Source organism: Dendropsophus ebraccatus, chromosome 13, assembly GCF_027789765.1.
Source record: "Dendropsophus ebraccatus isolate aDenEbr1 chromosome 13, aDenEbr1.pat, whole genome shotgun sequence".
Classification (NCBI taxonomy): domain Eukaryota; kingdom Metazoa; phylum Chordata; class Amphibia; order Anura; family Hylidae; genus Dendropsophus; species Dendropsophus ebraccatus.
This window is the reverse complement of record NC_091466.1, coordinates 56,469,495-56,493,143: the sequence shown is the minus strand read 5'-3', so window position 1 is coordinate 56,493,143 and position 23,649 is coordinate 56,469,495. Positions and strand designations below refer to the sequence as shown.

The 23,649-nt window shown below is 43.0% G+C and overlaps 1 protein-coding gene across 1 annotated transcript in view; it reads left to right on the top strand.

Annotated features, from left to right (window-relative positions):
• NPAS3 (neuronal PAS domain protein 3) overlaps positions 1-23,649 on the top strand; it is a 345,000-nt gene that overhangs the window by 305,793 nt on the left and 15,558 nt on the right. Inside the window, exons 11-12 of the mRNA XM_069949688.1 lie at positions 2,669-2,862; positions 12,128-12,234. Coding sequence (XP_069805789.1) covers positions 2,669-2,862; positions 12,128-12,234 — 301 coding nt within the window. The remainder of the gene's footprint in view (positions 1-2,668; positions 2,863-12,127; positions 12,235-23,649) is intronic.

Here is a 23,649-nt window from a genome sequence, read left to right as displayed (position 1 = left end):
GCATCCTGTGGGCTTTGCTAGAAAGTGATTGAGAAGGAGGTTATAGCTGCTCTCTGGTATCAGGAGAGATATGCAAAGTGCCAGTGTTACATAGGTGTTAAGGAGAGTAGTTAGTTGCCGTCCTACGAGTCGTGGGTTGACATTTGGTATGCTAGGTGGGGGACAATGTGTTGTGATGAATGCTTGGTGTTCACAGGAGAACCTTCTAAAGTATTTGTTTCCAGTGCAAGCGAAAACACATCTTTATTTTTTTTTACTATGGGAGTCAATGGTGGACTTCAGAGTCAACATACAATTAAGAATCTCCCTTGTGAAATAAAGAGTGCTTTACAGGTCTTTTACATGGGCCATTTATCGTCCAGGAGCATTGCAAAAAAAATGCTCCTGTGGCTGATAATCGGCCGGTGTAAAACTGACAGCGATTGGCTTAGGACCGCGGAAATGCCTGATCTTTGGCTGATTGTGTCTTTAGAATATGCTTCAAAATGTATCGTCTATGACCACACATCTTCCTGTATAAACAGGGCATGTGAGGCTGATAACGTTAAAGGCAAACTGACAGCACAGATACGCATACGCATATCCATGCGGTCAGTTTCCATACTTACCTATTGCGCTGCTGCTGTTCTCTGGCTGCATCCTCTTCTCTGGCTCTCCCATCCAGACCATGTGTCTTCAGGCCGCCTCCTCCTCCAGAATGATTGACAGCTGGTCGAGATGGGGCCTGAAGACAAAGCAGCCGGAGAAGAGGATGCCGGATCACAGCAGCAGAACACTAGGTAATTATGTACCTATAGTGTGATTTGGATACTGACAGCGCGGATATATGCATATCCATGCTTTGAGTTTCCATGGCTCCACGTACGATACTTGGATTGCTTGTGCAGCCCTGCCGCTCGATTTGTCGCGCCATGTAAAGGCACTACAAACTAGCACCAGTCTCACTGATCGGCGCTCGTTTGCTTTCGCCTGCAGCCAACAAATTTCTCAGTGTATAAGGGCCCTTTGGCCTCCATTTGAGATGTCTGCTTTGGGATTTGATGGATGGAGCAGCACAGACCTCCACTCTACTCAATTAAGCTGGATCCCATTAGAAGAAAATAAATGTGGTGTACCTTTTTTTTTAAAGGAGTTTTCCAGTGTGGCTAAAAAATTACATTTAGGTTGGACTGTAGAAAAAAGTTAAAAAAAAAAAAAAAGCTATTCCTGTTTCCTGTGCAGCTCCTTTCCGTGTGTTTCCCCTCCCCCACCACACTTGCCCAATCACTGACTATAGCAGGGTTCCGTCTCGGCCATTGATTGGCTCTCATCTCAGAAGCAGGCATATTAGTGGTTGGTGACCAGTAGCAGACGTTTGGAAGCTACAAGGAATCTAGCAGGGTACCAGGGGTAGGTAAGTATAGCTTTTTTCAGTTTCAGTTTTATAGCCCCAGCAATATGTACATTTTTTGAAAACACTTGCACTTTTAATTTAGTACCCTATGTATGACAGATTTCACTAAGTGGCATCCATACAGCAGGGACTCCCTCCCCGGCATATACGCAGACACCATGTAAAATGAGCCTAACTGGCAAAATGTATACAAGATGTATATTATTGTCTCTGTAGCTTAAGGGTATGTTTATACTAAAGGGAACTTGTCATCACTTTCATACTGCCTTAACCACCAGTGTCTTCTCCCTGCCCCACCAGCCTTGATTGATAGATCTCTTCCTGTCAATCAATCAAGACCATTCGGGCATTGAGAAGCCACTGAGAACCTCCCAAATGACTCTTGGCTCAGGCAGCATAAATATGATGACAAATTCCCTTTAAGAAATCAGCGGTTAAAAAGTAATTAAGTATAATAGACAACACTGTGTGCTTCATATCTACTGCCAACAACAGAAGCCACGCACCCTGCAGATTTTAGGACGACGCTCGACATGTGTCCGGCTGATTCCCAATGGTCATCTGTTAACCATTCGGTGCTTGGAAACGTATTAGAAATCATACTGGCTGTTGAGCAGTTAACCACACTTTCCTGAATAACAGCTAAGGTCATAGGAAGGGGAGCTTGCTCCCGACGTTGTGTGTACCTCCGCTCCCCCCGCCTTCAGTGTCATATTAGATTTAGCTGCTGAAATATATAAAAGTACCACAGGAGTCTCTGATGTGTTTCTTGCCACGAGCAATCCAGCAGCAAAACTCCCCACATGTGTCAGAGAGGAATCTACTTACTGTATTCTTCTACTCTTCGGATTATTTGGACTGCGGCACCCTGCCTCCCACTGACCAGCCCTGCTTTTTTCCTTCTTTATATCCTTATTTTCCGTTTTTTTTGTGGGGGGGGGGGGGGTTTACTTATGGTTCTGGCTTTTGTTTTTTTTACTAGCTCGGCTTCTTTACTTTGTGTATTTGTCTTCTTGGGTCCCCAGTCACTCAGCCTTCATTACATGATGCCTTACTTTACTACTTTTTACTTTCCTATTTTTATTTTACACCTACTATTCATGTTTTTTTCATGTGTGTGGCGTTTCATCTTTAATAATATATGCAAAGTATGAGTCCATGTCTATTTAAGAAGCATAAGTTTTAATTTCTAAAGCTTTGTGTTTGTTTTTTTGTTAAATCTTTTATGAATTTGTTATTTTTACTGAGCTTAACTCATTTCTCTCTGTGTTCTAGGTGATCCACGTAACTGGACGATTGCGTCTACGTGTCTCTCTGTCTCACAGTCGCTCTGGTACTGGACAGGTGATGGGATTAGTAGTCGTGGCTCATGCGCTCCCCCCTCCAACCATCAATGAAGTCCGCATTGACTGCCACATGTTTGTAACACGGGTCAACTTGGACCTCAATATTATATACTGTGAAAATAGGTATGTGATTTTTTTTGGACCAAACCCCTTATAATTTTCAGTGGTGACTAGAGATGAGTGAACCCAGGGCCGTATTAGACGGGCAGATATTTAATGTAATTGAGCGCCAGTCTGATAAATCGGCGCTTTCTTACCAAGCCTATTATACAGCTCGATGATCATGAAGCAAGGGCTGCTCTTACATTGTAAGAGATGTCTGTGCCCTTGCTTTAAAAGTAAAATAATAAAGTTTACTTACCAAGTTTACTTACCATGCTCCTGGTTTCCTTAAAGCTTCTTACCAATCACTGGCCAAGACTGGACAGTGCTGCGGCCAGTGCTTGGCTGACCGGCCTGTAACGTAACTGCATCAGATGGCATCAGACGTGCCAGCTGCAGTAAGCGTGGAGAATCTAGGAGAAAACTGGGGAGCCTGGACAGGTAAGTATATAACTTTAATATTTCCTTTACTCATTTCTCAACTGTCGGCTGCGTATCGCTTTTACTGGTAGCAATGCGCAGACGGCGGACAATTATTTTTTTAATATGTTTAAAGCACAACGATCACCTCTTCGGCTGATCGCTGTCTTTATTATACGGAGCAATATTCTGCCGAATCGGCCAAATTTGGCAGATTATCACTCTGTGTTCACAAACTTACCGAATCCTCGGCATTTGAATTGAGCTGCCTGTAGAAGATGGACTGCGTCCATCTCATCCAGTCAGCAGGATTCTAATGCCGAGTGTTTGTTAAGTTTGCTAATCAAACTTACTGTAGTTCCCTCTCTAGTGGTAACCATTCTATCTGATGTAATATATAACTGAATTTTATAATAGATGGATGTTTCCGTTAAAATAATTATTTGATTATACAAACTTCCAGAGCTTTTAATCACAAAATATCAATGCACCTGGTCGTGCATCGTTTAAAGTCTCACTTTTATTTAGAAAAGAAAAAAAACACATCACAAAAGTTTTGATTGGTCGGGGTCTGGATGCTCAGACCCCCGCAAATTGTTAAAACAAGCACAGAGACGTGCTTGGCAAAGTCTATAGAGCCTTTCTTATGCAGTGAAACAGGGATAGAAGTGCTTAGCTAGGTGTTTCTCTCTGCTCGTTCTAGTAATGGGTGGGGGTCTCAGCACCCAGACCCCAACCAATCAAAACTTTTGATGTCAAAAGTTTTTTTACAGTGACAATAACAAAGTCCATGCCGAGAAAAGTGTATATACACTGTAGAAAAACACAATCTTAAAGCATGGTCAGCAGAACATAAGCCTCTTCCCTACCAGTAGCCAGTCATTTGGAACAGAACATATTACAGCTTTTCTAGATGTTTCTGAAGGCAGAGTAGAGTGCTGTTACCCTACATAATTCACAGTTCAAGTTTGACAAGTGTAGGGTACAGGAAAGGAATCGCATTTCATCCTCTCTCATCACGGGCCTGCTGTCACAAGGATAAATTGTGAGGTTGGACAAAGGTTCATCAAGTTCAACCTATTATTTTCATGCTGTGTAGATTCAGACAAAAGGCGAGAAAAAACTAAACCACTGGGAATCTGCCAATTAAATAATAAAGATCAATGTTATGCTTTGCATCAGGACAGACCGCTATGTGACTACTGCCAAGATCCACGTTCTGGCAACAAATCCCAACATGAGCAACTTGTGCCCAGTAACAGGAGTTGTGTCTACAGAGCCACCTTATGTATTATATTGTATATAAGGACCCTATTAATTGCCCACAAGAATAGGGGGGGGGGGGGGATAAAAACCTTAGATCAGACCCCAGACCAGACCTTTAAAAAAATTTGATGACCAGACCCTTAAATTCAGACCACAAAATTAATTCAGACCAGACCAGACCAGACCAAACCCCCTAGATTTTAAATCTCAGTCCAGACAAGTAAATTCACACCTAAGAATTAGACCCATAAATGCATTTAGATCCCAGAGCAGAACCTACATTAAATTACAACCCCTGACCAGACCCCTTTAATAAGAAGCTGATAAGATCCCAATATTAATTTAGACCACAGACTAGACCTCAAAATACATTAACACCACAGGCCACACTCCTAAATATATCCACTCTATTGGCCAGAGTCCTACATTTCTTCAGACCACAGAGATCCTAAATCAGACCCCTCAAGATATTCAGAACCCAGAACAGACCTCTAAATTAATTTAGACCTCAAACGAGACCCCTTAATTAATTTCCCCATCCAGGAACCTAAATTCAGACCCTAGACTCTCACTCCTGAACTCCTCTTCAGCTCCAGATGCAGCCACAGACATGGTCTTAAAGGGGTACTCCGGCGAAAATCTTTTTCTTTCAAATCAACTGGTTTCAGAAAATTATATAGATTTGTAATTTACTTCTATTTCAAAATCTCCCATCTTGCCATACTTATCGGCTGCTGTATGTCCTGCAGGAAGTGGTGTATTCTTTCCAGTTTGACACAGTGCTCTCTGCTGCCACCACTGTCCATGTCAGGAACTGTCCAGATCAGGAGAGGTTTTCTATAGGGATTTTCTCCTGCTCTGGACAGTTCCTGTCTCGGACAAAGGTGGAAGCAGAGAGTGCTGTGTCTGAAAAGAATAGAGCACTGAAAAGAATACACCACTGCCTGCATGACATACAGCAGCTGATATACTTGAAGACTGAAGATGTTTAAATAGAAATAAATTTTAAGTCTATATAACTTTCTGACCAGCTGATTTGAAAGAAAAAGATTTTTGACGGAGTACCTCTTTAACTACTAACAGCATTAGGACCCCGTGTGGTGGCTCCTGGAATTAAAGTGTCCCTGTCATCATACAAAATGTTTGATATGTTGCAAAGAAATGTCAGAAGTTTTAATCAGTTGGCATGTGAGGGTTCAGATCCCTATGACTCTCTAGTTATAGCTGGGAGAAACACACATTAGCTTCTCTTACTATGATCTCAGTCCAGTTACAGGAGACAGGTACATCAACTTATAATGGAACCATCTCCTGCAACTGGATGATGATCATGGCCAGCTGAGGAATGAAGCGCGCTAACATGTGCTTCTCCCAGCTATTATTAGAGATTGGGAACAATCAGATCCCAACCGAATCTTTGCGACCTGTCAAAAGTTTTGTATAAAAAAAAATCAACCAATATATTCATGAAATGCATTCGTTAAAATCATCATCAATTATTACTCATTACTCATTGTTAATGGCTCAGGTACTTCAGCAGCGTGCACAGTCATCTAAGCCATTGTATGCGGCGAGGACTCTCCTTTATGGTTAGTTAAGTAAACTGTAATAACCTGCTGTTGAATTAAACATGTGTACCAGATACTGTAGTATAATGTAAACCTGTGTCTGTTGGTGTATACAGCACTGTACTGTGACTTCCTTTGTTTCACGTTGCTTCATTAGCCAGCTCATTATTCAGGCAATATAATGATGATCATTGCTATTATCACCAGGCTTATTATTACCATTATTAGTGCTATTACAGGTTATTACACGCTTTGTCATTTATATCATTCATCGAGTAATATCCGCTGATTATTATAATTCCGATACCGCAGCGCAGAAAGTGTTGTGTCGCCCGCGCTTTGGGTAATTAGTGGCCTCGTTGTTTTCCGCCTTTGCGATCCGACAGAAATAATTGCTCGTTAATTACTTCCAGTTACATTCACTTTTGCAAAGTCTTTGGAAAGGACAAAGGGAGCGGATTTAACCCTTGTAGAGGGGGGTGCAGGAAGAATGGCACGCGTACAATCGCTTTACAAAGTTCTTGGCATGGAATGAGTTACGTACAATTGGAACTATCTGTAGACAGTAGGAGACTTAAAGTAGCACCCTGGTTATCTAGTTTCCACTTATGATGCTAACTCACCAGCAGTATTCTAGCTGTGTAATTTCTTTCCTACAATCTTTTCTACCTGCATACATTTTGACCCCTTTTATTAGGACTACTGACAACCAGTATAGAGCTTGCTCTTCTGTATAGACTGGTTGTCGGTCTTCCCTATTTAACAAGACTATATCACCTTCAATAAACCCTCTTTGCAGCCCATAGACACCTTGGGGGGATTTATGAGGACCACCATACTCGCATGCCGGTCTTAACTTAGACTCGGTCCCTTTCTCCCAGGCAAATTCACTAAGTAGTACATGAATATGGCCGGCTGGCTGCCCGAACCTGCGCCCAGCGTACCAAATCTACACCAGGTGTAAATCATGATAAATTAGGTGTGGGAGGTGGCCACATCTCCTCCCCGCCTTGCCGTGCTGAACCCCTCGTGTGCCCCCTGCCCTCCCATTGGGCAAGCGGGTGATATGGCAGGCATACACCAAGGAGAAGGGGAGAATATGCGCTTTCTCCCTGGCATGCGCCTCTTTCATACTTTTCATAAATGTCCCACTTTATCTCTATACCAAACTCCACCCTTCTTGTGCTCCCATCATTCATAGTGTCCCCAACGAATATATAATTTCTGTCCTATCTAAAGGACCAGGAGTCCAGTAATATAGTAGAGGAGTCTTTATAGTGATCAGCTAAAAATTCATACCTCCTCTAACTAGCGCTGCCTGTCTTTGCCATCTCCTGTGTGTGGACAGTCCAACAAACTCCTGTGAGATGTGCACACTATATTTAAAGGAGAAGTCCGGCAAAATTTTTTATCCCAAAACGTATACAAATCCCCAATATACACTTATTACAGGAAGTGCTTATAAAGTGCTTTTTTTCCCCTGCACTTACTACTGCATCAGGGCTTCACTTTGTGGATAAAATGGTGATGTCACTTCCTGGATAAAATGGTGATGTCACTTCCTGGATAAAATGATGATGTCACTTCCTGGATAAAATGGTGATGTAATGACTCCCAGAGCTGTGCGGGCTGTGGCTGCTGGAGAGGATGATGGCAGATGGATGCTCAGTGTCACTTCAGTGCCCTGTGTCCCTCAGTGTCCCCCTGCCATCATCCTCTCCAGCAGCCACAGCCCTCACAGCTCTGGGAGTCGGGTCGTGACATCACCATGTTATTCAGGAACTGACATCACCATGTTATCCAGGAAGTGACATCACCATGTTATCCAGGAAGTGACATCACCATGTTATCCAGGAAGTGAAGCCTTGATGCAGTAGTAAGTGCAGGGAAAAAAGCACTTTATAGGCATTTCCCGTAATAAATGTATATTGGGGATTTTTATAACTTTTGTCGGGCAATACAATACTGTAATAAAATTTTTTTTACTGGACTTCTCCTTTAAGTTCATCCTTCCCATTGCAGATGCTACTAAATAAAACATGGGCCGTGCTCCTGGTAGCGCAGCATATATCACACAAAGTTTGTAGTCCAGAGTTAAAAGTCATCCTTTTTTTCCTCTTCATTAATAAATAATAAAAACACCACTACAACTTGTATTGTAATCATGTGTTTATGGGTGTTTTAATAAAGATGAAATTAAGTAAATTAGTTTTAACTCCAAGATTCATTGAACTACTTTTTTTGTGTGTGTACGGCTATGAAATGCAGGATCACACTCCCCTGGCTCCTGCTTGTAATGGGCTTATAGGAGGAAACCTATCACACATACAGTACCAAGCAGGGGAGAGCAGCGTGAAGCAGCTGCTCATAGAATAGAACAGAGTGGGAGGTAAGGGAGAGAGGTTCTGTGTCACTGAGTGGTAGCTCTTGTTGACCTTAAATTGCAGAATAATAGATCTTCCAGTTCCATTTCCACTTACAAAAACATGGCCACTTTTTTCCAGAAAGAGCACCTCTCCTGTCCTCAGTTTGGGTGTGGTTTTACAGCTTAGTTCCATTGAAGTCAATGGAGCTGAATTATAATATCACACACAACCAGAAGACAGGGGTGGTGCTGTTTTTGCAAGAAAGTAGCAGTGTTTTTTCTTATCCTGGATAACCACTTTAACCCCTATACGCAGGACAGCTGAGCATTGAACTCAGAAATGTTCAACGGCCCTATAGAAAATTAATTGACTGGTGACTGTGTATGCACAATGCACTTTATTCATTCTGGGGAATATTATGTCCTCGTTCTTGGGACCTTTTCAAGTGTTTATTATGGCTTTTGTAAACCCACTGTCAGGTCTATGTTACACCTCCAATCTACCACGGTATCATTTCAACTTCCAATCTAAAGCCAAGGCTTATGTGTCACTATATGGGCACAAGGGGGCAGTCTTTGCCAGGCTATCTGGGCTCCAGTTTTTACCAATTATTCTCTCATGGACTTATACCCCACACTGCAGTGCTCTGTAGAACATCTCTATTAGAATACACAGCAGCTCCTTGCCCATGATCTCAGACTTGGCAACAGACTCTCATGGCACCAATCACCACCCCTCGCTTCTGTGTCTCAGACATGCCCTTCCTCAACACTACCCGATGAGCAAGCCAGACACAACAGACAAGCCGGCTTTAGTGCCAGACCTTTGTAGTAGCCTTCTGAGTAGAAGTGAGGAAACCGGGAGAAAAACACATTCCTAAGCCTGCCGAGGTCTACCACAATTTTTAATTATATCTTTTTCCTTAGGAAAGTGGTTCCTGACAAGACCCTTCTGGACTGTCCTGGCAACAAGTTGCCGACCCCTGTCCCAAGGCATGAGCAAATCTATAAGCAAATTTAATGGGATATTACCATTTTAGTAGTTATCCCCTATCTTAAGGATAGGGAATAAGAAACGTAATGGTAGGGGGTCCGACTACTGGGATCCTCACCAGTCCCAAGAGTGGGGACACAATTGTCTCTTAAATTAATGGATTGCACCATGCTTGCCCGGTCAGCACTCCTTTCAATCTCCATGAACATTATCGATCCCAGATGTTCAATGGGCCCATGGATAGTGTTGAGCGGACTTGCCGAACTGTTCTATGTTTTTTAACTGTTGCAAGACTACAATTCCCATAAAGTTAAAGCTTTGTCTGTCCATGTTGATAGGAATTGTAGTTTTACAACAGCCTGAGGGCCAAAGATTTCCCTTCTATGATCTATAAGTACTACCAGATCCATGCCTAATAGTCACCAGTTTTAACAGGACATAATGCTGTATTTATATCATTTGTACCCAGGTGCCTAGCTTTATAACATATGTTATTATTAGAGACTATTCGATCGAACAGATAATCGATCAAATAGCACGATATTCGAGGTATTCGACCGCGGTCAAATATTCGTGCTAAAACGCAGTAAAAATTCGACTCGTCCTCCCACATCCCCTGGCGCTTTAAAAAAAACCCTCTAAATGTGATTGGCTGGCTAAACCATGTGACCTCATGAATAAAAGAATAGTGATTTGAGATTCGTGTCACTTGCTGGTTGGAACTAGAGAGGAACTAGAGAGGAAGGTTTTAGGTGAAGGTAGGTAAAAGGGACCCTCAAAAGCTGTTGTTAGGGCTGAAACTATATAAAAACAGACATTTACAAGCTGTTGTGAGACAGGCAGTGTGTTTACACTGTATAAGCAGTTGTGAGAGTGACAGTGTGTCTACACTGTATAAGCTTTTGTGAGACAGGCAGTGTGTATACACAGTGTGTAGACCCACTGATAGTGTATACGGCTGTATACTGTAATTGTGGTTTAATTAGAGATGAGCAAACCTCGAGCATGCTCGAGTCGATCCGAACCTTCGGCATTTGATTAGCGGTGGCTGCTGAACTTGGATAAAGGCTATCTGGAAAACATGGATATAGTCATTGGCTGTATCCATGTTTTCCAGACAACCTCAGAGCTTTATTCAAGTTCAGCAGCCCCTGCTAATAAAATACTGAACGTTCGAGTTTGGATCGACTCGAACCCGAACCCGGTTCGCTCATCTCTAGGTTTAATACCTTTTATCTTGCTACCACAAATTTGCGCAGTCTGCGTCCAGTAAAGGCGCCAACCAGCCCTTAATTTCTATTGTTGTAAAAACAATTCTATATCCAGTATACGGGTGTATACATTGTGTGGGATAATAAAGGTGTTATCTCGACTCTAGAGATTTGCGCAGTCTGCGTCCAGTGAAGGCATTGACCAGCCTTTTATTTCTATTGTTGTAAAAGCAATTCTATATCCAGTATATGGCTGTATACAGTGTGTAGGATAATATAGCTGTTATCTCGATTCTAGAGATTTGCGCAGTCTGCGTTCAGGGAAGGCGCTGACCAGCTTTTTATTTCTATTGTTGTAAAAACAATTATATATCCAGTATACGGCTGTATATGAAATAAGTAGTATTTCTTCCATTATACAAAGCGGTTATATTGTGTTTAGAGTATATAGTTGATAGTCTGTAATACTGAAAGTGGATATATATATATATATATATATATATATATATATATATATATGCAATATATTCATGTGTGCAATTCACATCACTGGCTGGGCAATATATAACTCTGCTAACAATTGTATTTCACAAGTATACTGAATAAACAAGAAACAAACATACGCTAATATTACGCACCACCTAATACGTAGAAAAGTACCGCTAGACCAAAAGGTACACTTGTACTTTATGTTCATGTACCCTGGCATGCTTTCCCTGCTGTCCTATATGCATTTCAGAGGTGTTGGCATCATTTCCTGAGGTTTCATTGGGCACTTGTTGACCTCCTAATCTTGATTTCCAAATCCCAAGGATTTTTCTCCCATAGACTATATTGGGATTCGATATTCGATCGAATAGTCGAATATCGGGAGCTATTCAAATCGAATATTTCACTATTCGCTCATCTCTAGTTATTATCGCTACTGTTATTGTTTTTCCTAAGGATAAGTGCCCCATTGGCGTAGGTTAATAGATGAGTGGGCATCCCTACCTGTCCACATTTCATAGCGCTTACATCGGTAATGCTACAATACATACTCAAAAGAATACCTCATTCTCATCCCAGACAAGTAAACAAAAAATGTATTGATTTCTATGTTACAGATTGTGTAAGGCAGCATTTGCATCATTCGATCGGCTGCTAGCGGCATTTACTTGCACTTAATTCATTTTCTAGGGCAATATCTACTAAAGACTCAGGAGCATTCTGCATTGTGAAAATTAATACATAGGTTATCTAACCTAAGAAAAAGTAAAGTTAAACTCAAGAAGAGGAAAATGTTAATGTGGCCGTCTAAATTCTTCTTCCCACTGAACCGTATAAGTAGCGGATACTATGGAGTTTCAATTTACATTTGTATATATCCTATTATGCCCCGCCATGGTTGTCTTTAATGGTGCATTATGTGTTATGAGAAGCATTCGATTGGATGTACATTTAACTTTCTTGACTCTTGCAGAATCAGTGATTACATGGACCTCAACGCTGTGGATCTGATGGGTAAAAGATGCTACCACTTCATTCATGCGGAAGATGTGGAAGGCATCAGACACAGCCACCTGGACTGTGAGTATGTTGTACATTTGTCTGCAGTATTCAGCATCTAACCTGCTGATATCTATAGTGATAGAAACTCATCCTCAGCAACTTTTTAGTGATATTAGCAGTTTATCTTTTATGCTAATTAGGTGTTTGGTGCATGGAGGTGGGACTACGCAGTGCCCCGACTCCCTCTGCTGGTATTTATTAGAAGGGGCGGTGAAGTTGAGGGTGGATCGTTGGGGTAGTCCCTTATTAATATAGGGAATAAACACATATCAGCCCCGAGGATGAAGGTAAAAAACTTATCTCCCTATAGCACACAGGGCCCTGAGGATGAAGGCATCAGCAGGTTTGATACTTCTTTACCCTTTAATGAAAAGTAGTAGATGTTATATCATTCAACATTACAGCAAGATGTGGAATAAAACACTTATTATTCATTTTGTCTCATAAACAACAAGAGTATTGCATTATTGCCCGGCCTTTGTTCATACAGTTGCAGTTTTGGTGCAGTTCTTTATGTGCACCAAAGAAGGTGTGGATCCTTTACATAGGGAAACCATTAAGAATTAGATTGATTTCTTAATTGATCCTATCCCAGTTTAGTATCTAAGACTGCAATCTTGGCCAAGGTAGTAAGTGTTTACAGCAAGGATGGGGAACAAAAGCTTTGGCTTTAGGTGTCCAGGCATGATGAAAATTCTAGTTTTGCAACAGCTGGAATGCCAAAGGTTCCTCATCCCTGGTTTACAGACAGAAGTGGCAGCAGAGAGCACTGTCAGTCTGGAAAAAATACACCACTTCCTGCAGGACATACAGCAGCTGATAAGTACTGAAATACTTTAGTTTTTTTTTTAATTAAAGAAATTTACAAAACTGTATAACTTACTGACACTAGTTTTCTGGTGAAAGCATTGATACATTCAGTAAGCCAAAACACAGAAGCCTCAAAAAATAATCCATGCAAAGAAAAAATAAAATTCTGAAGTTGTAAATATGTTTTGCTTGTAGCCCAGATGTGTATGGGAATGTGTGGGTAACACATCACAAATATTCTTTAGGTCTCTGTTACTTTTGTCACATTAGTAGCCAACATTATTCTATCTATTTTCTATCTATATTTCATTTTTATTATTGCTTAATGTTTTTATTTTAGAATACTGTTTTTAGTGTTTTCTGAAATTCAGATAAATTAGAATTTTGTTTGCACACAAGGATCCTCTGACAATCCTCCTCCTCCTTTATCCCCTGTTCCACCGCCTTTTCATCTGGCACCTCTCGTAATGGTGGTTTACTTACATTTACATACTCCTAGAATCATCTTCGCCCACCAGGCTTCCTTCCATTTAGGTGCAAAACATCCAAGTCATAAGCACCAGGACTGGAGACGTGCATTTCACTGCTTACTGTCCCCGTTCTGTGTTGTACATAGCTTAGGCACTCTTCCAGAGAATACTATATATTGGATGTGCTTTCTTTCAGCCTGACGCCTAGCTTAAACTAACTGTTAAGCTTTCCCCACCTATTCTGTGGTTTGTGCCAGCATGGACTTGGACAGCTGGTTCATTCACAGCAGTATCACTTTAACCGTTCCAAATACTAGTTGGGCTGTGTCCCCAAGCGTAAGGAAAAGCAGTATGATCGAGGGCTGCAATTTATGTCAATTCCTGAGCATACAAAGATGGCATCAGGCCCCTTATACTTTCCCTAGAAACAGAAAACACCTGCTGGCAGTGTGCTGTAAAAGGAACCGATCATTGCTTTAATGCTGCCCGAGTCATTGGGATAGTCCCCAGCTGCCTCTCCCTCCCTTACCAGCCTTGATAGAGCATTCCCTATGCCCGAACAGGGAGGGCTCTATCAATCAAGGCCGGTGTAACAGGTAAAAGCCACTGGGGACCAGCCCAATGACACGTGGTCCAGACAGCATGAAACTTCGGCTGTCCAGGCATAATAGGAATTGTAGTTTTTCAACAGCTGGAGGGATGAAGGTTCCTCATCTCTGTTGTAAGCCATCACCCTAAAGTGCATTGTGACCTAGAGAATGGCTGTGTGCCATGTTATCAGTTTAAATGGTGGCTCTCGAGGAATCAGATATGGTTGAAGGTGAATTTGGGACACTAGACCAAGGGTTAAGTGGTCCAAGCCTCAAGCCTTTGGGGACGGGCTTTTTAGGAACAGGAACCCTGGTCAATTGTTCAGCCCCCACCCCATTCCCCAAGTTCGGCCCTAACCTTAACCCCTTAACGACCGCGGGTGTAAGTGTACGCCCCCAAAACCCGTGCCTTAACGCAAACGGGCGTACATTTACGCCCGCGGTTTCCCCGATCGCTGCGTGTACACACGCAGATGAAGATGGCCTGCTATAATGTATAGCAGGCCATCCCTGCTTGTCGGCACGGGGGGTGATTTACCCCTCCCGTGCTGACGATCGCCGCTATTGGCTGATCAATTCAGATCAGCCAATGGCGGCGATCTGCAGCTTTCCGGGTCATCGGTGACCCGATGGCCCGGAAAGCAATGGTGGTCGGTGCTGTCCGAGGACAGCACCGACCGCCATTACTGTTAAAAGTAACGGTGCTACGTCCCAATCGTACCCCATGAAAGGGTTAAATACCTGCTGTGGACACCTCATCTAGGTAGCTGAGGTGTCCAGAGCAGGTATTGACCCATACTCACCGGATCCAGCGTCCCGATTGCGTCTTCCGGGTTCCGATCGCGTCCTTGTCGGCTTTTTCCGGAATTTGCGTACTACTGCCCCCTAGCGGCTGATAAGTGTATATAATACACATATCACTAGCTATAGGGTTGAAGTTTTTTTTTTTTTCCGCACCCTATCGCCGCTGAGTGCTGATCAGCATCGCACGTAAGAGCGCCGCTGATCAGCAACTCCTCTTTTTTGGCGTAGGGTGTTTTTTTCCTATATCCTACAGCCACGGTCTGCTTATAAGTGCCGCACATAAGTGCGGCATTTATCGGCAACTCCTTTCTTGGCGTAGTTTTTTTTTTTATACTTAATGTTAAAAAAACATGTAAAAAACACCATTACACTACACGGAATAAAGTTTTACGCTACACCACTACACATTTACATACCCCATATACTAGTCCCCGTATAAAGATGGCCCCCAGGGTGTTTTCCGTGTCGGACGCATACGCCATTATTGCCTCCAACACCGAAACAGCCAGTGAGGATGAATGGGGGGATCCTTCTTTCCTCCATTCATCCTCATCATCCAGTGACGTGTCTGGGGGTAGCGTAGCGTACGCTGCCCCCCAGACAGGTCTTTTCCGCCAGTACCGTCCCAATAAGAGATCACGGTATGGTGTGAAATTCTACAAACTCTGTGAGAGTACCTGAGGGTACACTTACAGATTTAGGGTACCTGCACACTGCGGAATGGCAAAGGATAACCCTTCGTGCATTCCGCAGCTGGCACCCACCGGCGGACTGATGCCGGCGCGCTTCTCCGCCCGTGTCATAGAGTCTATCCTATGCATGGGCAGATTCCATCGTCCGTCCAAAGAATGAACACTTTTGACGGAGAGCGGAATCCGCCCGTACATAGAATGGAGTCTATGACACGGACGGAGACGCGCGCCCGCATCAGTCCGCCGGTGGGTGCCAGCTGCGGAATGCACAAAGGGTTATCCTTCACCATTCCGCAGTGTGCACATACCCTTAGAGTGTATGAAGGAAGGGACACCCAAATCCAGCCCGCATATGCCCCCCCCCCCCATTAGTGGGGAGATCGTTGGGGAACTGATCTTCCCACTGCTGGATAAAGGTCACCACCTGTACGGGGATGACTTTTATACCAGCACCCCCTCTTCTGGTCCCTCGCTGCCCGAGCTACTGTAGCTTGCGGCACGATCCGAACATATCAGAAGCAGTAATAGAGCCCTAATATTTAGCAGCCATAGAGCGGACCCAGCGCTTCTGGATATGAAGGACCCCGTATCGCACCAGGACAACATTTTCCAGGTGACGTCCCCCACACTGGAGAACGGGAGACCTCAGAAGAAGTGCAGAGTGTGGCGTAACAGGGGGATCAGGAAGGACGCCATTTTTCAGTGTGACACCTGTCCTGATTCCCCCGGCCTCTGCATACTGGATCGCTTTAAGGCGCACCACACGTCACTGGGGTTCTACATTATCTAAATTCTGTCCCTTATTCCTATTTCAGGGGTCACGTTGATCCGGGGATTATTCTGATCGCCATTATGGAGTCAGGAAGGAATTTTTCCCCTGTGATGAGGCTACTGTCGTCTGCCTTACGAGGGTTTTTTGCCTTCCTCTGGATTAACACAGGTTAAATTTGATGGACACGTGTCATTTTCAACCTTATAAACTAATAATTGGCCTAATACCCCCAAATAAATTAGAATTGTCCCTTTTCCCCAGCTAAATAGACATGGCCGCCATTCCCATTAGAGGATGCCATGATGCAATTACAAAGCCTCTGTGCGGCCAGGACAGTAGAAACCCCCCACATGTGACCCCATTCTCGAAACTACACCCCATAAGGAATCTAACAAGGGGGGGCAGCGGGGATATGGCCCCCTGGTGACGGCCACATTTTGGCCGTGAAAATGAAAAAAATGGTATTTTTTATTTTCACGGCACATGTTCTACATATGTGCCTGTTACCAGTGGGGTCCATATGCTCACTGCACACCTTGTTAGATTCCTTATGGGGTGTAGTTTCCAGAATGGGGTCACTTGTGGGGGGGTTCTAATGTCTTGGCAGAACAGGAGCTTTGTAATTGCGACATGGCCTCCATCCTGCATTCCAGCCTCTAAATGGCGCTCTGTCCCTTTGGTGGCTTGCCCTGTGCCCATATGGCACATTATGTCCACATCTAGGGTATTTTCGTACTCAGGGAAAATTACCCTACACGCTTTGCGTTTATTTTCTTTTTTTAACCCCTTGTGGAAATGGAAAAAAATCAAGGCTAGACCAACATTTAGTGTAATTTGTTTTAAATTTTTACTCTAAAGGGGCTAAAAAATAAAAAAAAATAAAAAGAATTTGTAGAGCAATTTCCCCTGAGTACGAAAATACCCCACATGTGGACATAAAGCGCCATGCGGGTGCAGGGTAAGCTTCCAAAGGGAAGGAGCGCCATTTGGTTTTTTGAGGCTGGATTTGGCTGGAATGGATTTCGAGGGGCCATGTTGCATTTAAAAGGCCTCTGTGTTGCCAAGACAGTTGAAACCCCCCACAAGTGACCCCATTATGGAAACTACACCCCTCAGGGAATGTAACAAGGGGTGTAGTGAGCATATGGACCCCACTGGTGACGGGCACAAATGTGGAACAATGTGGCGTGAAAATGAAATATTAAATTTTTTACACTATAATGTTGGTCTAGCCTTGAATTTATCATTTTCAAAAGGGGTTAAAAGAGAAAAAAAACACATAATGTGTAGAGCAATTTCCCCCGAGTCCGTAAATACCCCACATGTGGACATAAAGCGCCATGTGGGTGCAGGGCAAGCCTCCGAAGGGAAGGAGCGCCAATTGGATTTTGGAGGTTGGATTTGGCTAGAATGGATGATAGACGCCATGTCGCATTTACAGAGCCCTTGTGCTGCCAAGACAGTGGAAACCCACCACAAGTGACCCCATTCTGGAAACTACACCCTAAAGGAATCTAACAAGGGGTGCAATGAGGATATGGACCCTTTGATGATGGGCACATTTGTGCCGTGAAAGTGAAAAAAATGAAATTTTTCACTTTCACGTCACATTGTTCCACATTTGTGCCCGTCACCAGTGGGGTCCATATGCTTACTGAACCCCTTGTTAGATTCCTTGAGGGGTGTAGTTTCCAGAATGGGTTCCAGTGTTTTGGCAGCACGCGGGCTCTGTAAATGCGACATGGCCCTTGAAATCCATTCCAGTGAAATCCAGCTTCCAAAAGCCAATTGGCGCTCCTTCCCTTTGGAGGCTCGTCCTGTGCCCGCTTGGCACTTTATGTCCACATGTGGGGTATTTCTGTACTCGAGAGAAACTGCGCTACATGTTTTGTGTTTTTTTTTTCCTTTTATCCCTTTGTGAAAATGAAAAATTGAAGTCTAGAACAACGTTTTAGTGTAAAAAATACTTTTGTCTTTTTTCACGCCATATTGTTGGGAAAATCTGTGAAGCACCTGTGGGGTCCAGATGCTCACCGCACCCATAGTTACATTCCTTGAGGGGTGTAGTTTTCTGAATGGTGTCCCTTTAGTGGTGTTTTTAAGGTTTTGGCACCCCAGAGCCTCTGCCAACCTGAAGTGGTACAGTCAGAAATGACCAAATATAACGGAGGCGTTGAAATTCACTAGGCGCTCCTTTGTATCTGAGGCTTGTGGTTGCGTCAAATAGCGCAATAGGGCCACATATGGGGTATTTCTATAAACTGCAGAAACGGGGCAATCAATATTGGGGTGAATTTCTCTGATAATAAGTTTATAATTATGAAAAATATTGGATTACAATAAAATCTCTGCACAGAAAATTAAAATTTTCAAATTTCTTACACACTTAGCTTTTATTTCTGTGACTCCCCTGAAGGGTTAAAAAACTTTCTGGATGTGCTTTTGCAGAGTTTTGGGGGTGCAGTTTCTGAAATGGGGTGCTTTGTGGGGCTTTCTAACATACAGGCCCCTCAAATACACTTTAAACCTGAACAGGTCCCTAAAAATATCTGATTTTGAAATTTTACAGAAAATTTGGAAATTTGCTGCTAATGTTTTACGCTTTCTATTGTCTAAAAAAAATGATAGTTTAATAAATGCCGCCAACATAAAGTAGACATGTTGCTAATTCTATTTAATATATAATTTATGTGGCATAACCATTTTCTGTATAAGCAGAAAAGTTTTAAAGTTTGAAAAATGCATTTTTTTTACAATTTTTCAAGTTATTTTGGTTTTTTTCATAAAGATTCGTTATAAGTATCGACTCCAATTTACAAGAAATGTGAACTACAATATGTCACGAGAAAACAATCTCAGAATCAGCCGGATAGGTAAAAGCATCCCGAAGTTATTAATGAATAAAGTGACACAGGTCATATTCATAAAATTTGCTCTGGTCCTTAAGGCCATTTTAGGCCCGGTCCTTAAGGGGTTAAAGGGGTTATCCAGCGCTACAAAAACATGGCCACTTTTCCCCCTACTGTTGTCTCCAGTCCAGGTGAAGTTTGCAATTAAGCGCCATTTACTTCAAAACCCCACCCAAACTGGAGACAACAGTAGGGGGAAGTAGCCATGTTTTTGTAGCGCTGGACAACCCCTTTAATATGCCAGAACACTGTGAATGAGTTTGTGTCCATCCACATGTATTCCACAGATGGACATTCAGATATGAGTATGTAAACCTACATTGTATTATATTATTGTATTATAAAATATAGCCAGACACAGTATCCTAGTCTATGGTCGGATGTTTGGTAAGCAGCTGATGCAGTTTTCTTTATCATAATCTGCTAAAAGATTTCCAACCTGCCATCAGGAAATGATCATCCCGTAGTCATTGTCACCCCATAACTCACATTCTCTCAAATCATTACATATATAGTATGTACCATTACTTTGACAGTAACAAAATAATCTCAATGTGGCAGCCATAGGCATGCAGCCGAATATAGAGGAAGTGAGATATAGAGTATGGTGAAAGGCAAAGGTGGAATCTCCCTTATGAAAGCCCTGTGTTTATTCCTGTCTAATAATATTGAGTATCCCTCTGTTCCAGTCGCTACCTCAGGGACACATTCTCACTGCCATCTGATAAATGGAATATGGACGTTAGAGCCATTTTTATGGCTGTTTCATTCAATGTTAAAGTCCTAATTGAGCCCTAAATTACGGAAAGCAGAAGCTGCCAGGAGCAGGCGGGTGTCGTTTGGCTCTGAGAAAGGTCACCCTGTCTGCTACGGGAGCGTCTACAGCTGCTAATATCTCCAATACATATGAAGGACACAGCAGAACTTCCAGCCATCACTTAGAAGAACACACGCCACAGGAACAACATAAGACTATAATAATATATACCTGTAGATCCCTTGTATGCATTCTGCATAAAGCTCACTGATTGCAACAGGTGTCATGCATGGATTGACATCCTGTAGACACTCAGCAGCACCTTCCTCTGACAGTATTCACTATTGTCTATGCAGCCTTCACTCTAAAGGGGCTTGCTGAGACAAATATAGTCTAGTGTCACATGAGAAATTAGCACCAATAACTCTACCACACTGGCCCACATATACTAAGACTCCTTGATAAGAAAATACACTATACTGGCAGATGTGCTCTCTCTGCTCTGTGGATGACACTCGCTCTCCCTGCTCTGCCGGGGAACCCGCGCTCTCCCTGCTCTGCTGGGGAAACCACGCTCTGTCGGGGAACTCGCGCTCTCCCTGCTCTGCCGGTGAACACATTGTAGACTACTGGCAAGGCCAGTCAGTGGATTCAGTGTGTTCAGATCATCATCAGGAAAGTAGGGAGAGCTTGTCATTCAAGCTAGTAAACACCAGTGAGGACTGGAACAGCAGGACTCACTGGAAGCTAAAGACTGAGTAGTAGGAGGAAATCCCTTCACTCACCGATATCTAAATAGATCAAAAATCGAAATAGAAAATTAAAATCACTGGTACAATAGGACTTGTTTCAGCAACTAATGCCTTTGTCAACTAACTAACATCAAGTCTGCTGGCTGTTTAAATGTGTAGTTAGACCACCTCAAACTGCATATATATACACACACCAGTGTATAGACAGGATCAAGTCATTCATGATTGGTGATGTTTAGCCTGCTAGTGGCTGTGCAGGACGCCAGCTTTTTCCCCCAATATCCCCATCTATGTCCCCATAAAGATTGACACATTTGCAACTCTAAAGCTGGCTATACACCTTAAATAACTCCCACCCGCCACCAGTCCTCCCCATACACAGGACCATTCAGCATGGTTGAGCGTTCCTGTGTTGTCTATGGGGAGGGGTAGGCTGCAGATAGAGTGCTCTTGCTGCGGCTTATGTCTCTCTGAACAAAGGGGTCAGCCATGATGGAAAATTATCTGTTGTGGTTAAGCAAGAGAGCCCCACATACCTTAGATTGATGGCCGAATCTGCCTTAGTGCCATCTCAGGTGTATGGGGACCTTACGTTTATGAAGAAACATTTAACATCCTTTTACAATAGTTAATATGCACAGCTATGGCAGGAAGTAGGCCAGGGAGCCTGGGAGAAGATCTAGATCTCAGGACAGCTGGATCCTGGAGATATGCTGTCAGTGTCCACATACGGCTTTATTAGTTGGATAATAGTTGTGTCATGAGACTAATTTACTGTATTGGGTTACTGATTGTAGAGGCTCCATGTTTAATTTACACAAAACTTAGTCTTCAAGGGAATTATCATATTTCACCACTTCACAGTATCTTGAGTAAGAAATTTAGTGGATTTAAAGGGAATGTGTCGCCTAGATTTTCTTTTGCCGATTAGAGCCAGATACTGAAACATGTTCTTTTTTTTTTTAATCTGTTTATATTTTCTGACTGTGAATTTTTTAATTAAAATGTTTTTGGATATTATGGGGGCTGCCATCTTGCCCAATTAAGGGACATGCTTTATGGCAATTCTCATGGACATAGAGGAAAATAAACAGGACCTGTCCCCATGGGATGAATGTGAAACATTACTGAGAGGTCATTAGAGATGAGTGAACCAGGCCGAGGTTCGGGTTCATATGAACGTGAACTATCAGCATTTGAATCCCTCTGTCTTCACATTCTGTGGGGGAGGTGAAGACAGCCGGAGTCCCACCTGAAAACCGGGATACAGCCTATGACCTAGGCTGTATTCCCATCTTCTAGACAAGACTTGGGCTGTCTCCACCTTTCCCACGGAACGGGAAGACAGTGGGATTTAAATGCCAATGGTTTATGTTCGTACAAACCCGAACCTTGGCCCTGTTTGCTCATCTCTAGAGATCATATCACAGGGTGCGGCTATTGTCTCCTCTATATACTGGAATCTCAAGTTGATGTAATGCTGTACAGACCCCTTTACAGCAGCCTCTTCTAATCACCACAGACAGAACAGGAAGCCTCAGTTTAGTTTCATTCCTTGTGGTGAGAATGAAAAGTGCAAGATATCAGGATTATTTTAGTATATTTTAGTATAGACAATAAAAAAAGAAAATTTGAAATAAAAAAATAAAAAAATCACCAAAAATTATTTTATAATATATTTTACATAAAATCATGAGTTAAACAATGGGCCATTTTCTGATGACACATTCCCTTTTGGAGAGAGTAGTTGTAGTAGTTAATAAATTCTGTAACGCATGAAACTTTTTGTTCCTGATAGAATCGGCCATTATGCGTTCTTTGCCCCTTTGTCATGTTTCCATTAGGCCAAGTCCTTGGAGCTAGAAATAGTTACAGACTGGGTTGTGATCCATGGGGCGCTCGGTGCTGTAACATGCATATTCACAATGTAGGAGATTATATTCATGGAAATAAATCACGGTTCTGACACAGGATATTGTGCGGTTTATTCCAGGGGCAGTGTTCCCTCTACATTATGGGATATGTCGTTCTTTTAGCTCCCAATTTAATGCATATTAAATACTAAAATCCATTTGTTGACCTTCCTAGTACAGTGAAGGACATAGTCAAACTTTAGTTTCCCAAATCCCTGAGACTTCTAGTTTTTTCCCGTCCGTGTTTGAACACCCCCCCCCCCCCCTCCTCTCCCTTTACACCCCCTCCCTGCTGCGTCCCTCAGCGTTCAGGCGTCATCTGGCGTTTGTTTTTAAAGCTGCCGCGGAGGACGGAGCTGACTGTCAGGGTGCCGTGGGCGAGAGGTGCAGATTAAAGCAGTTTTATTCCTTTTCATGTTGAAGCTGCCAGTTTGGTGACTGGAGCGAGAGAAGCGGAGGGGGAGAGACAGCGAGAGAGTGAGAAAGGGTCTGCCAGTCACACTGCAGCCAAGCCTTGTTCTTTCTGGTTATCATACCGGCTCACCGAGGAAGGTCCCTATTGTAGACGACTGTTTGGAGGAACCCAAGGACACGTGTAGTAAAATCCAAATGGATTGTATTGAGGCAGGGATACGTCGCTTGCCCCTGACATCAAAATCTTAATAGCAGGAAGAAAGCTCTCATGTAACAAGAGTCAGGGCTGTCTATCGTCACAAGAACTGTGATTGAGCACCAGGAGTTATAGACGCAGGTCATGTGATGTTTCTTTTCCCAAAGGTTGATGAGACAATCCCTTAAAGAGGATATTCCAACTATACAAAATTGTTCACTCTGAACTTTGAGAAAAAAAAAAAAAAAGTATACTCACCTACCCCAATTTCCTGCAGCTGCCCTTGTGGTGGCTCCAGGCCCCTGCTGCTCAATGCTTTCTCTGACATGCCATCAGGAAATGTCCACATAGCCG